The 15,028-nt window shown below is 37.7% G+C and overlaps 1 protein-coding gene across 1 annotated transcript in view; it reads left to right on the forward strand.

The window, feature by feature from the left end:
* WDR70 (WD repeat domain 70) overlaps positions 1 to 14,562 on the forward strand; it is a 290,059-nt gene extending 275,497 nt beyond the window's left edge. Inside the window, exon 18 of the mRNA XM_039250525.1 lies at positions 14,384 to 14,562. Coding sequence (XP_039106456.1) covers positions 14,384 to 14,471 — 88 coding nt within the window. The 3' untranslated portion in view covers positions 14,472 to 14,562. The remainder of the gene's footprint in view (positions 1 to 14,383) is intronic.
* The last annotated feature ends 466 nt before the right edge of the window (positions 14,563 to 15,028 follow it).

The raw sequence follows: 15,028 nt of genomic DNA on the forward strand, positions 1-15,028 counted from the left end.
TATTTTTTCCCCTTATCCTCCCCCATGGTCCTCTGTTAAGTTTCTCCTGATCCACTTATAAGTGAAAACATGTGGTATCTTGTCTTTCTCTGCCTGACTTATTTTGCTTAACATAACACCCTCGAGTTCCATCCACGTTGCTACAAATGGCCAGATGTCATTCTTTCTCATTGCCATGTAGTATTCCATTGTATAGATAAACCACATCTTCTTTTTATATATATATATATTTTATTTATTTCTAGGAGAGAGAGAGAGAGACAGCGTGAGCAGGGGAGGGACAGAGAGAGAGGAAGACACAGAATCCGAAGCAGGCTCCAGGCTCTGAGCTGGCAGTCAGCACAGAGCCCGACACGGGGCTGGAACCCATGAACCGTGAGATCATGACCTAAACGAAAGTCGGACGCTTAACCGACTAAGCCACCCAGGCGCCCCAAACCACATCTTCTTAATCCATTTGTCAGTTGATGGACATTTAGCTCTTTCCATGATTTGGCTATTATTGAAAGTGCTGCTATGAACATTGGGGTACATGTGCCCCTATGCATCAGCACTTCCTGTATCCCTTGGGTAAATTCCTAGCTGTGCTATTGCTGGGTCATAGGGGAGTTCTATTGTTAATTTTGTAAGGCACCTCCACACTGTTTTCCAGAGGGGTGCACCAGTTTATATTCCTACCAAGAGTGTAGGAGGGTGCCTGTTTCTCCACATCCTCGCCAGCATCTGTAGTCTCCTGATTTGTTCATTTTAGCCACTCTACGCCTGCAGCAAAGGGAGATCAGACTTTAATTGGTCTTTTCAAGTAGCAGTACCAAACTGTTTTCATTGTTGTAGGACTTCCTGTTCTCATTATTCTTCTTAGTAAAATTTTTCTATTTTTACAGGTGTCCTTGACTTTAAGTTATCTAGGAAACACCTCCCCCTACCTCAAATCTTGGTGATATTTTTATTGGAAATGAGCTATATGTATGTATTACTTTAGATGGAGTTTTACAGTATTGATTCTTTTAAACCAAGAGCAGGGTCTGTCTTTCTATTTAGTCACATCTCTTTATCTCTCAGTAGTATTTTTAAGTTTTCTTTATATAGATCTGCCACATTTAATTTTGTGTCTAGTTAGTTTATCTTTATGTACCATTGTAAAAAGAATCTTTTCTTCTGCTCAATTTATGACTCCTTTGTATATGGGAATGCTGTGTGGTCATACAAATATGTATGTATTATTAATGTATATATAGGTATTTTATATACAGCTACTTACCATGTTTTTTTCTGTTGCTTTTAATAATTTTTCATTCCATTCGCTTGTGGTTTCTAGGCATAAAAGTATATCATATGCAAATAATGATAAGTTTGCCTCATCCTTTATAATTTTTTAAATTTACTTTTTTTAATTAAATTTTTTTAAATTTGAGTTTAGATGACACAATGTTACATTACTTTCAGGTGTGCAGCTTAGTGATTTGACAGATGAATACATTAGGCCATTTTCACCACAAGTGTAGCTACCACTTGTCCTGTTACATCACTCTTGCAGTATCATTGACTATACTCCATATGCTGTGCCTTTTATTCTGGTGACTTATTCATTCTACAACTGGAAGCCTGTTCACTCCCCTTCACCCATTTTTCCCAACCCCCCACCCCTCCCCTCTGACATCCATCAGTTTGTCCCTGGTGATTAGTCTGTTGGCCATCTGTATGTCTTCTTTGGAAAAATGTCTATTCAGATCCTCTGCCCATTCTTTAATCAGATTGTGTGGGGGAGGGGTTGGTGTTGAATTGTATAAGTTCTTTATATATTTTAAATATTAACCCTTTATATGATAGGTCATTTGCAAATAGCTTCTATTCAGTAGGTGGTCATTTAGTTTTGTTGATGGTTTCCTTTGCTGTGCAGAAACGTTTTATTTTGATGGAGTCCCACTTGTTTATTTTTGCTTTGGTTTCCCTTGCCTCAGAAGACATATCTAGAAAAATGTTACAGCCAATGTTATAGAAATTACTGCCTTGTGCTTTCTTCTAGGTCTTTAATCCATTTTGAGGGTTTTTTTTATGTGTGTGTGTATGGTATGAAGAAAGTGGTCCAATTTCTTTTTCTTTTTTTTTTTTTTGCCTGTAGCTGTCCAGTTTCCCCAGCACCATGTATTGAAGATGCTGTCTTTTCCCCACCATATATTCTTGCCTCCTGTGTCCTAGATTAATTAAGCATTGAAGTGTGGGTTTATTTCTGGGATCTCTATTCTGTTCCATTGAACTATGTGTCTGTTTTTGCGCCAGTACCAAACTGTTTTGATTACTACAGCTTACTAAGATCTGGTATTCTGATACCTCTATTTTTGCTCTTTTTTCTCAGGATTGCTTTGGATACTCAGGGTCTTTGTGGTTCCATACAAATTTTAAGATTATTTGTTCTAGATTTGTAGGAAATATTGTTGGTATTTTGATAGGGATTGCATTGAATTTGTAGATTGTTTTGAGTAATATGGACATTTTAATAATGTTTGTTCTTCTAATCCATGAACATGGAACATCTTTGCATTTGTTTGTGTCATCTTCAATTTCTTTCATCAGTGTTCTATAGTTTTCAGAGTATAGTCTTTCACCTCTTTGGTTAAGTTTGTTTCTAGGTATATTATTATTTTTGGTGCAATTGTAAGTGGTGTTATTTTCTTAATTTCTTAATTTCTCTTTCTGGTACTTTATTTATTAGTGAATAGAAACACTACCAACTCCTGGGGATTGATTTTGTACCCTGAAACTTTACTGAATTCATTTATTACTTCTAATAATGATATTTCTTCATGAAGCATAACTTATGAAAACCAACACATTTAAGACATTAAGGATGAATCCATCTTTCTCTTCTATTTATTTATTCAATAAAGATTTATTGAACACCTATAATATATCAGGTACTGTTCTAGGTATGAGGATACAATAGTCTTTATTCAAATAGGCAGAGACAGCCAATAAATAAATCCATAAGTTTTAGATGGTAGTGCAAAGAATAAAACTAAAATAGAGATAAGGGCATGTAGAGTACCTGGGGGGAGAAAAGTGTGCTATATTTTAGCTAAGGAGATCAGGGTAAAACCTCTGCTAAGTGATTTTTGACTTGAATAAAATGGGGAAGTAAGCCATGTAGATATCCAAGGTAAGAGCATCTATGCAAAGAAAATACTATACAAAGACCAGAGGTATGTTTATCTGAAATAGATGCTGAGTTTTATTGGATTTGTTTATTGTATTTCTGTGGAAGTGATCATATGACTTTTCTACTTTGATCAACAAATATGATGAATTATATTACTGAATTTCCTAATATTGAATTATATTTGCATCTTTGGTATGGCCCTAACATAGTTATGGTTTATTCTTTGTCATGTGTCAGACTGACTTCATAAAAATTTTGTATGATTTTTTTATATATACTCTCAGACTGTTTTGAATACCATTAAATCTACCTAGTCTGTAAAGAGTTGATAAAATTCACCTGTGAAACTATGAAACCCAGGTGCTTTGTGGAGGGGAAGTTAAGTAGTATCTTCTTAATTTCTCACTTTCTTTTCCATCCCCTCTTGATAAATACTCTATTGGGATTTTCCTACTCTTCCAAGTCTGCTCAGTGATTAGTATTTTCTTGGGAAATTCTTCATCCAGATTTTTAGCTTTAAATAGAATTAATTGAAGCATCAATTCTTTTTGTTTTTTGGTGACCATTAACAAATGATATTTTCCTGCATTGTAGGTGACTTAGTTATATTTACAGTTGAATAATGTGCTAGTTTAAATATTAGCTCTGCAAAGTGGGGAGATCAGCTCATGTCTTTTACCTCACATGTGAGGAGACTGAAGCTTGCAGTCGACAGTGATTGTAGCTGGAGCCGCACTTCAGCTCTCTCGATCCCCAATCTAATGAGCTTTTCAGAGGACTGTGCTCTCTCTTAATATATACCCTTCTGCTGCTGTGTTTTGCTCCCATCTCCTTCCTTCCACCCAATTTTGTCACCTTCCGTTTATTGCATGCTAACTAAGTTCATGGCACTGTCTGTGGCATGTGATTCGTTAGCCAGAATTGCAAGTGCTATTTCTCCTGTGTTCACCTGCTAGAGTATAGTGTTTACTGCCAAGTGGCAAAGTGTTCGAAGGGAAGCTAATATTTAAAAGGATCTTTTTGTAAAGGTCACTGTAATTGAGAATGTGTGTCTGGTTGTTTTTCTTCGCTGCAATTGACTTCTGTCAGTGATGAAATGAAGATTTACTGTATCTGCCTTTATCACAGAAGAGCACAATTAGACATTACATAAATCTCCCGGCTTGCACATGATATATACAAACCTTTGTTCTCCACTGGTGATCACAAAGAATCTTTGAGCACTTTACCTTTATCGATTGAGTATTTGGGTTTCATTCCTGGCGCTAGCAGTGTTATAGCCATGGAAGTTTTAAAATACAGCAGGATCACAGAGGCCTCTTGTTCAGCCACACGTGGCCAGATTCAGTTACAGTTTCTTGTTAAAAGAAGTGGCTGGAGGGAGGGGGAGGAGCTGGCTGGAGAGTGGGCAGGATATAGATCCAGAATGCTATTAGCTTACACATCAGACAGGGATGGACGTGCGTGGGAGCCTGGACCCTGGCCAGTAGCCTGCCAGTCTGACAGCTCTGTCAGCCATGGTCATTTCTCTTGCCAGAGAAGCTGCCATTATTGCTGGTTCGGTCGATTGAATTTTCAGTGTGCATGTCATGTCAGATACAGGATACATGAATATGTGTGTGTATTAAAATATCATCCCCATCCATAAAGGAGCCATTTAAAGTCATGTTAAATCATTAGGCAATATTTAAAGAGGTCATTCTTTAAGTGAGTAAAGGTTTATATATTATTGTGTCAGGAAGAGACATAAACCCACAGAGGGAAATATAACTTTTTCCCCCGAGTTATATTTAGGTAACTGATTGTCCCTGTCCACCATATTCCTGTATACAGGCCAGCATTTCTCAGAGTCGTTTTGTAGACTGCCTTGTGTCAGTGTCAAGGGTGAGGGTAGGTGGTTAAAAGTACAGGTTTCTAGACTGCACCTCACAACTCAATTGGACTTTGTGGGCTTGGAGTTGGAAATCTGCATCTTAAGAAGTTTCTCAGGTGATTATTTTGCACACTAAAATTCAGTAATAATACAAAGGTAATTATTTAAAATAAACCATAAATGATTCACCCTTAGATAATTCAAATGTACACAGTAGATTATTCTAATTATAGAGGTTTATAATGAAGACAGATAACCAAATAATCTTCCCCACTATGTTTTATTGGGGTTTTTTTTTTGTTGTTTTTTTTTTTTGTTTTCAATATTTTATTTATTTTTGAGAGAGAGAGAGAGACAGCATGAGCAGGGGAGGGTCAGAGAGAGTGGGAGACACAGAATCTGAAGCAAGCTACAGGCTCTGAGCTAGCTGTCAGCACAGAGCCCTAACCCACGAACCATGAGATCATGATCTGAGATGAAGTCGGACGTTTAACCAACTGAGCCACCCAGGCGCCCCCCCACTATGTTTTAAATAGCAAGCTGTTGCAGTATATTTAATATATACATTATTTTACCAAATACATTCTACATACAACTTTTTGAAAACATACTTTTAAAAAATTTTTAATGTTTATTTTTGATAGAGAATCAGAGCGCGAGTGAGGGAAGGGCAGAGAGAGAGGGAGACACAGAATTCAAAGCAGGCTGAGGCTCTGAGCTGTCAGCACAGAACCCAATGTGGGGCTCAAACTCAGAAACCGCGAGATCATGACCTGAGCTGAAGTTGCACGCTCAACTGAGCCACCCAGGAGCCCTGAAAACATACTTTTTATATGAACTGAGGAACACCTGATAGTCAAAGCAAAAGGTGTAATAATAGTGACATATTTATTATACTTACACCATGCCAGGCTTGTGTAAGAACTTTATATATATTCATTTAATCTTCACAACATCTTTATGAAGTAAGTGGTATCATTGTTCCCACGTTATAGATGAGGAAGTTGAAGCTTATAACTTGACTGAAGCCACACAGGTAGCAGGTGGCAGAATTGGGATTTGAACACAGACAGTCTGGCTTCAGAGTCAAGCTTCTGCTTTTGACAGCTATGGTGTACTGCTTCTCATCACAAAGGAACCAATAGTTATTTAAAAAATTGAGTAATAAGTGAAGCTGAATAGACTATCGTGTGAGTCAGCATGGCAGAGCTGAACACTAGACTAAGAATCAGAAGTTCTGAGGTGTTGTGCTCCCTCCACACTTTACTTACACTCACTGAGGCTGTTTCCCCCACGGGGAATGAAGAGAGCAGGGCTTCAGTAACGCCCAGCTGTGAACTGAGCCTGAAGAGAGTACTGATGACACCTGGGTGCCTTCAGGCCTGCGTACTCTTCAAAGATTTTCTCGCTCTGACTTGTTTAACTATTTGGTGACAAGACAGGTAGTGGTGATTTTAGAGAGTTCTGTTTTCCTTTTCCTCAATTTCTTTTTGTTTCTAGTTGCCACAGGCTTTACAGTTGTCCCTTTTCCCACCCTCACTCATCTTTGAACTCACACGCCCGGCATTATGAGTTAGTGCACCCTATTTAATGAGCCTGCGATATGTTTATGTAGTTTCCAAAATATTATGTGTTCAGTTTTTGAAGAAAATAGAACATTCTTTATCTAGAAACATCTTGTTGCTTCTCATCTTCTTATGCATCCCTAACATTTAAAAAAAAATTATCTTTGATTAGCTCTTCACCAGAAAGAAGGGACCATTTCAAGTGGAATCTTTTGGTCAGGCCCTTTATTTAATCTTAATAATTCTGCAATTGTGATGACCGGGTCACAGTTCATCTGGACTGTATTCATTCTAACAGGGTTAATAAGTGTGTCAGATTGTCAAGTCATGGCTATAATTGACTTTGGCTTTGAGGTTTTCCTTCATAATAAACAATGGGCCCTGAGCCAAAAAAGCTTGTGGTTTCTACTCACATACTGATGACTAAATATTACGAGTGATTTCCCCTCATACTCATTCTCTGACCCTAGAGCTCGCTTTGAATGATTCATATGAGGAGAATATCTGCAATCAACAAGAATGTGACCTGTGGACTTGCTATTGCAGTTGAAAACATTCTGAGGTTCTTCTGTGGCCTGAGCACTAGAAAGGGAGCATAGAAGGCCTAGATTGGAGCTTAGTCAGAAGAGAAAGGACAGCCCTGTGGACAGTTCACATCTCTCACACAGTGTCCCCCAGAAATGCCCTCATAGAGTATTGCAGGGGGAATCTGACTGTTCTATACAAAATTCCTCTGGGTAGAAACACCAAAGGTGGGATTCAGTTTTCATTGGGCTTCTGACATTTTTCTGTTAGCACACAGTTGCTGGAAAAGACTCACTTCGTACAAATAAGTTCGACAATTCAGTTTTTTTTGTTGTTTGTTTTGTTTTTTATTTCTAGGAGAGAGAGAGAGTGAGACAACGCGAGCAGGGGAGGGTCAGAGAGAGAGGGAGATATAGACTCTGAAATAGGCTCCAGGCTCTGAGCTGGCAGTCAGCATAGAGCCCGATGCAGGGCTCGAACCCACGAACCGCGAGATCATGACCCAAGTGAAAGTCGGACGCTCAACCGACTAAGCCACCCAGGCGCCCCGACAATTCAGTTTTTAAAAATGTCCCAAGGGGAAAATTATTCAGAACAAAGTATCATCTAATCAGAATTTATAGATTCGAGAGACAGTTGCTTAAGCTTTTATATTTGCTTCATGAAATATTAACTATTAGCAAATGCAGAGTTCACTGAAGTTAAAACAAAAAAACCTTTCAGCCCCTCTCTGATGAGTTTATTTAATGGTTAGTAATTATAACCATGTTGATATGTAATCTGTTCTCCTTGTCTTGGTAAGGCTAATAAACAAGTTGACATATATAGTCAAGTGAAAAATGTTTACTGTTCACCAAGTGAGTTAATCAAATTGGAAAGCACGAGTTTTACATCAGCCTTCTTGTAAGCTTAAGTTTTCATTTAATACTTAGAAAAATGGGTATGTGTGGCCCACAAACCAGTAAAGTAGGTGGCCTGGATAATGCTGATCTCAGTAAGGGGGGTTACTCTGCTGGGGCTCAGTGAAGCTTAGCGTGTCCCCACCAACCTGTTGAGCATCTGGAGTAATTATACCTTTGGCTGAATGGAATGTTCCCCTTACCTCCTTTATCTTCAAGTCAGCCTCTTTATAGGCTTTTGTTTTGAGCAAGTGACATAAATCTGCCATAGCATTTTATGCTAGAGGTTTGAGTTGACAATTTCCTGTCTCTTGAGAAAAGAAGTATAGAATCCTGGAGGAACTGATTTAATAGAACACAGGTAATGGGTCGGTAATGGAAATGCTTTCTCAAGGTGGTGGGATAATATTTCTTGCCCATTATTTATTTATATTTGTATTTCCTGAGATCCTGCCATGTGTCCCTTGCCCATTTGGTTTGGTTTCTTCTCCTCTTCCTTAGGGAAGCACTCAACAGAGTCTGTGTTAAAATCAGTGTACACATTCCGTTTCTTCAAGCAGCCCAGAAAAGAATCCATTTTTATGGCCAGTGGCAATGTTAAGAGAAACTTGGAGTATTTTTTGTTGTTGTTTATTTGTTGGTTTCCTGTTGGTTTTAAAGGAAGGGATTTCTGGACCAACTTTTAAGCATTTTCAAATCCATTAACTTTTTTTTTTTTTTCATGTGTCGTTTTACTCCTGCTTGGCACTGTTGATTTATGTTTATAGTAGTTTTCTATGCCAAGGGAAAATTAGCCCATCCTGCCCAGGGGAGAAATCTTTTGGTTCTGTTTCTAACTCTGCTTAATCATCTCTGTTTCTCATTGTCTTAAAAAGTAGTGACTGAAGAAATCCATTTTAAATGCCCTATATAATCCTAAATTGAATTACTTTTTTTTTGGCCTTTCTCATAAATGAGTTTCCAAAATTTTTCAAAAGAATAACTACTGGAAATAAATTTAAAGATAAAAATTGCTGAAAAGAAAGAATAGCTATCTGATTTAAAGCTATAATTCTCTCACTTTGCTTCTATAAAACACTGGCATTCTCTAGACTAGACAGAGGTGATCAGTAGTATACTCAAGTCAGATACTCTTTTTTTGAAGAACCTGGTCTTTATTCAGCAAGCATGTAGCTCTTTTAGAAGGCTCTGACTTGTGCTGGAAGAATGTTGGTGTCGGGGGCAGGTTGAATTGGAACAAGGGAAACTTCTCTCCGTGGTCCACAGCTCCCTTCACCTCCTCATACCTAACCCCCAAGAAGTAAAGACTGCTCCTTCAAGGGTGGGCCTGTGAGGGTACAGCCTCAAACCCCATGCTGCACCCAGTCTTCTATGGCATCATCTAGGGCCGGCTTCTCCAGAGGTGAGAAATACTTTCCCACATTGGAGGAAGCTCATCATGTGCAAGAGTTGATGTTAAGCAGTCAGATTCCTACTTTTCAGCCTGATTTCAGAGCCCTGCTTTGCCTGGGAGGCAAGGTGCCCTCACGTGCCACTCAGTGGCATCCAGTGCCCGGTGTTCATGAGATAGCACATGAATTGAAAGCAAGCACTTAGAAAATTGTGTAGCAGGTTGATATATTTTTGGAATCTAATAAAAACTTGGATGTGTACTTTGCAGTCTTCTCATTTAAAAAAATTTTTTTAATGTTTTATTTATTTCTGAGAGAGAGAGAAAGACAGCATGAGCAGGGGAGGGTCCGAGAGAGAGGGAGATACAGAATCTGAAACAGACTCCAGACTCTGAGCTAGCTGTCAGCACAGTGCCCAACGTGGGGCTCAAACCCACGAACTGTGAGATCATGACCTGAGCTGAAGTCGGACGCTTAACCGACTGAGCCACCCATATGCCCCATGCAGTCTTTCCATTTATTTAGAAGTAGTATATTTGTCTGCAAGGGATTGGAAATTAGAAAACAAAGACTGGCCTTGCACCACAGATGGTTTGAGGAGCACTGCTCAAGGCAGGGCCCCAGATTAGAGGCTAAGACCTTCTCCACGGTGCCTCCTGTTTCCTCTAGAGCTGGGTTCATCTTTCCTTATTCCCAAGTCCAAGAGTCCGGCTCTTTCTTCTTTTTTTAGTAAAAAAATTTTTTTTTAATTTTAGTAAAATTTAATCATTTTAAAAGTGTACATTTCAGTAGTGTTAAGTACATTCATGTGTTGTGCAACCAATTTCCAGAATTCTTCTCATCTTGCAAAACTAAAACTCTGTACTCACTAAACAACTCTTCTGTTCCCCTCTACGGAGTCCTGGCAACCACTGTTCTGCATTCTATCTTAGAATATGACTACCTCAATACCACACAGAAGTGGAATTCTATAGTATTTGTCTTTTTGTGACTGGCCTATTTCACTTAGCAAAATATCCCTCAGGTTCATGCATGTAGCATTTGTCGGCATTTCTTTCCTTTTTAAGGCTGAGTAATATTTCATTGTGTGTATATACCACATGTTGTTTACCCATTCATCTATCCACAACAGTGAGGTTGCTTCTTACCTTCAGACTATTCTGAATAATGCACTGAACTTGGGTGTACAAATATCATTTTAAGACCCTTCTTTCGATTCTTTTGGTCATATTTCCTGAAGTGGAATTGCTATATCACATGGTAATTTTACTTTTAGTTTTTTAAAGAACTGCCATATTGTTTTCCCTAGAGGCTGCACCATTTTACATTCCCACCATCACTGTGTAAAGGGCTCAGTTTTTCCACATACTGGCCAATACTTGTTATTTTCTGGGTTTTGTTTGTTTGTTTTTTGTTTGATAGTAGCCATCCTAATGGGTTTGAGGTGGGCTTATTGTGGTTTTGATTTGCATTTCCCTGTGATTAGTGATGTTGAGCATCTTTTTATGTGATTGTTAGTCTTTTGCTTATCTTATTTGGAGAAATATCTATTCAAGTCCTTTGCCCAGTTTTTTTTTAATTGTTTTAAATATTTATTTTAGAGAGAGAGAAAGAAAGAAAGTGTAAGCAGGGGAGAGGCAGAGAGAGAGAGAGAGAGAGACAGAATCTAAAGCAGGCTCCAGGTTCTGAACTGTCAGTACAGAGCCCAATACGGGGCTCAAACTCATGAACCAGGAGACCATGATCTGGTTCAGATGCTTCCAAGTCAGATGCTTAACCAACTGAGCCACCCAGGCGCCCCTCCTTTGCCCAGTTTTTAAATGTGTTGTTTGGATTTTTGTTGTTGTTGTTATTGTTGAGTTGTAGTTCTTTATTCTAGATATTAATTCTTTACTAAATATATGATTAGCAAATATTTTCTCCCATTTCATAGGTTGTTGCCTTTTCAGTCTGTTAGCTGTGTCCATTGATACACAGAAATTTTTAATTTGATACAGTTCAATTTACCTGTTTTTCTTTTGTGCTTTTGCTTTTGGCGTTTTATCAAAGAAATCATTGCCACATCTAATGTGATAAAACTTTTCCATAGTATTTTGTAGTTTTTGCTCTTAGGTTTAGGTCTTTGATCCATTTTGAGTTAATTTTTGCATCATGTAAGGCGAGGCCGGTTTTATTTATTGCATATGGTACAATTCTGCCAGCACCATTTGTTGAAAGGAGCCTACTTCCTTCACTCAGGTGTTCCCGACCAGGGCCAATAAAATGAAAGACAAAGTGATAAACCAGCACTGCTGGAAGAATTTGGGCACCAGTTTATACCTTGATTTTGGCAACTAGGGGAAGAAGAACCTGGCTATTTGAAAGCTAAATGTTATGATTTGATATTGCGTATACATACATAATATGGTTATTTTGCCGGCAATACTGTTATTTGTTTTAAAAAATGGAATTTAAAAAATAAAAAAATTTAAAAAAAATAAAAAATGGAATTTAAAATCCTAAATTTCATGGAGTTTTGCAAAGAGACCATTCTACCTTCCAAACAAATTCGTATCCCCTAAGTTAAAATACCTAGAGAGGACATAGGAAACTGCATGGTCTGGTTATTCAAAGGGACAGTCTTAAGTGATCCTTATATAAAGATTTACTCATTAAATTTTGCTGAGTTCAGTGCTGGGGAAAAAGATACCTCCTTTGAAAAATTAATATTTTTCCTTTTTCTTTATCTTGGCCACTAGGAAATTGAGTGTTGTATTATTATGTTTACTCTTTCATTCATTGGTTCTTCACCTTCTACTCAGTTGTTTTGATTTTCTTTATAAGTCATTTTATTGAGGTATAATTTATGTCTAATAAAATGCAAAATGCACCCATTTCAAGTCTTAACAAATGTATGCACTATGTAATCATCACTTCAATCAAGATGATATAACATTTCCATCCCCACAAAACATTCCCCATGCCTCTTTACAATTATTACTCCCTTTCTGGCCCCTGTGAAATAGTTCCATCGATTCTACGCCTTTCAAGTTAGCTACTAACCTGAAAAAAATACTTTTGGGAAGCAGGTGGAATATGAGAGTAGTGACTTAATTGAAATAGCCTTTTTAAGCTCTCAGCTCCAGTCTTCTTGTAATCTGTCATTTAATTTCTTTTTTTTTATATCCAATAAAAGCACCATTACAATTTCTTAGTACTCAAGTCTCACTGCAGCTAACTCTGAACTGGGGTCCTAGGAAGCACTGCCATATATTGTTATGAGACCGTTATTTTTTTCTCTTTAGAAATTAAACATCTAATTCAAAGGATTTTTTAAATGAGACAAATTTGTACCCGTTTGGGTTTGTCCATACCTAAGTAAGGGGTCCACAGCTTTGCCAGAAGATGAAATATGTAATGAGCCCCAGTTGCCGTATTGTAGCATACTGGAAGGCCAGGGGTCCTGCTTTCTAGTAATTCAGCACCTCATGACCTCTGAAAATCTACAGCTGTTTTTGGAAATGTTAGAGCTGTGACTTATTTGTAGATGTCATAAGTGTCTCAAAGTGACAAGAGATTGAACCGACTGGATTGTGTGGGGGGACACCTTGGGCTTGAGGTAGGTGTGTGGGTCATTAGAGAGACAGGAGTTGTAACTATCCTGCATGAGGAATTCTGGTACATGGCCTGCATCAGAGCAACGTGAGCTTGAATGTGGGTGGTATATACTTCTTCCCAGGATAATAAGAAAACAGCAACAAGTAATGCAGGGTTTTAGCCCTGTTTTTACTTGTCAAAGAAAAGGAATTGTTGTTGTCATTATTTTAAAATTCTGGAATTACCATGATATAATGAGTTGAGTTCAAGATGAAGTTGTGAGCCAAAATATATCATCTTCAGATATAATGTTTCAATATTTCCTTTTAATGTGATAGAGCTGTTTTTAGAAGGAAATCAGCAATAGCATGACCAAAAGAAGCATAAATTATAACCATTTGACACATTCTTGAAATTATTTTCTGTGTGAATGGTATAAAAAGGAAAGTCATTGAACCAGGTATGTTTACAAAGCAAAGTCCTAATGCAAAGATTGCTTGATGTACTGTTTGCCAGTATTACAGCAACGATACTCAGTGATGTATCCTAAAGTGCTTGACATTTCAGTGCCCAGGGTGCAGAGAGTGTCCATTTGTTTTGTTGTCTAGTTTTGCTGGCAGTGCTCAAATTACTATATATCTTCTCTCTTATTTTAGACTCATTAAATAAGAAAGCTGTTATCTCACATTCTCTTGTTGATGTGTACCATAATCACATATATTTGGACTATTAAGTCTAGGAACAATCTAGACAGCTATAAATAAAGATCATGTGTATTCTTTTTTCTTTTAAATTTTTATTTTATTTTATTTTTTTATTGTTTTTTTAAAGTTTATTTTGAGAGAGACAAGGACAGTGTGAGTGGAGGAGGGGCACAGAGAGAGAAGGGGAGAGAGAATCCTAAGCAGGTTCTGCACTACCCGCAGAGTTTGAAGAGGGGCTTGAATTCATGAACTGTGAGATCAGGACCTGAGCTGAAACCAAGAGTCAGATGCTTAATGGCCTGAGCCACCCAGGCACCCCAGATCATGTGTATTCTTGCTCTGTGACTATGTTTGGCCTCCTAGACAATGCCAATTAGCCTGAGTTTGAAGGAGAGGGTGGTTATGGATATGCAAGACTGTACTGAATTTGATACATTTTCACTTTATTTAAGAAAAAGATAGCATACATAGTCTGCTACAGAGAGAAAACCTTTAAAAGAATCTTTGGCTCTTTTCTTGCACATAATTAAATTTCCATTATCTTTCTCTTTGCCAGAAGTTTAATGATTAATATTTAATAACTGAGATATAATGGATTCCCAAATGTGCTTCCACTTGATGAAAGTAGCAAAGGTCTAATCTAATAAACACTTGCCGACTAAATTTTTCCTCTTTTCATTAACTTTCTTTTAGGACTCAGCCCAAAACCATGTTTGCCCAAGTTGAATCTGATGATGAGGAAACAAAGAATGAGCCGGAATGGAAAAAGCGTAAAATTTGAAGACTCTCACATGAGAGCTGTTTGCATGAGAGGGGGAGGGGTATTGGACAGGGTTTTTTTAATGAAATAAAAAATACATTTTTATGAGCAACTTTTGTACTTTGCATTATTGAACCATTCAAAAGATGGGTAGCTACCCTTTGCTACAATTGTGCTTACATATTGTTAACTACAACTATGAATTTGTATTATAAATGAGAAACAGATTCTTAACCTATTACCAAGAACTTTAGGTATTTGGAAACTTTATTCAACAGTTATTGGTCTTGTAGAGATTCTTATAACCTTAGGGGAGGGAAATGTACATAGAGATGGACATGTGTCTTGAGCAATTCTAGGAGCGTAATATGGAAATAGACATCAAATAGACATACACAGTATTTCTGTATAATTTCATCATAGTTGTTTACATGATTATAAATAATTAGGCTGTGTCAGGCTAAAAGCATTGTTGTACTAGGAAAGAACATGTATCTAATTATCCTTAAGCAGCAGAATACAGTGGTCAGGATTTAGGAAGCAGGCTTTGAAGTCAGTCCCATATGGGGTCAAACCTT

Source organism: Hyaena hyaena, unplaced genomic scaffold, assembly GCF_003009895.1.
Source record: "Hyaena hyaena isolate Hyena2069 unplaced genomic scaffold, ASM300989v1 scaffold_372, whole genome shotgun sequence".
NCBI classification, from domain to species: Eukaryota; Metazoa; Chordata; class Mammalia; order Carnivora; family Hyaenidae; genus Hyaena; species Hyaena hyaena.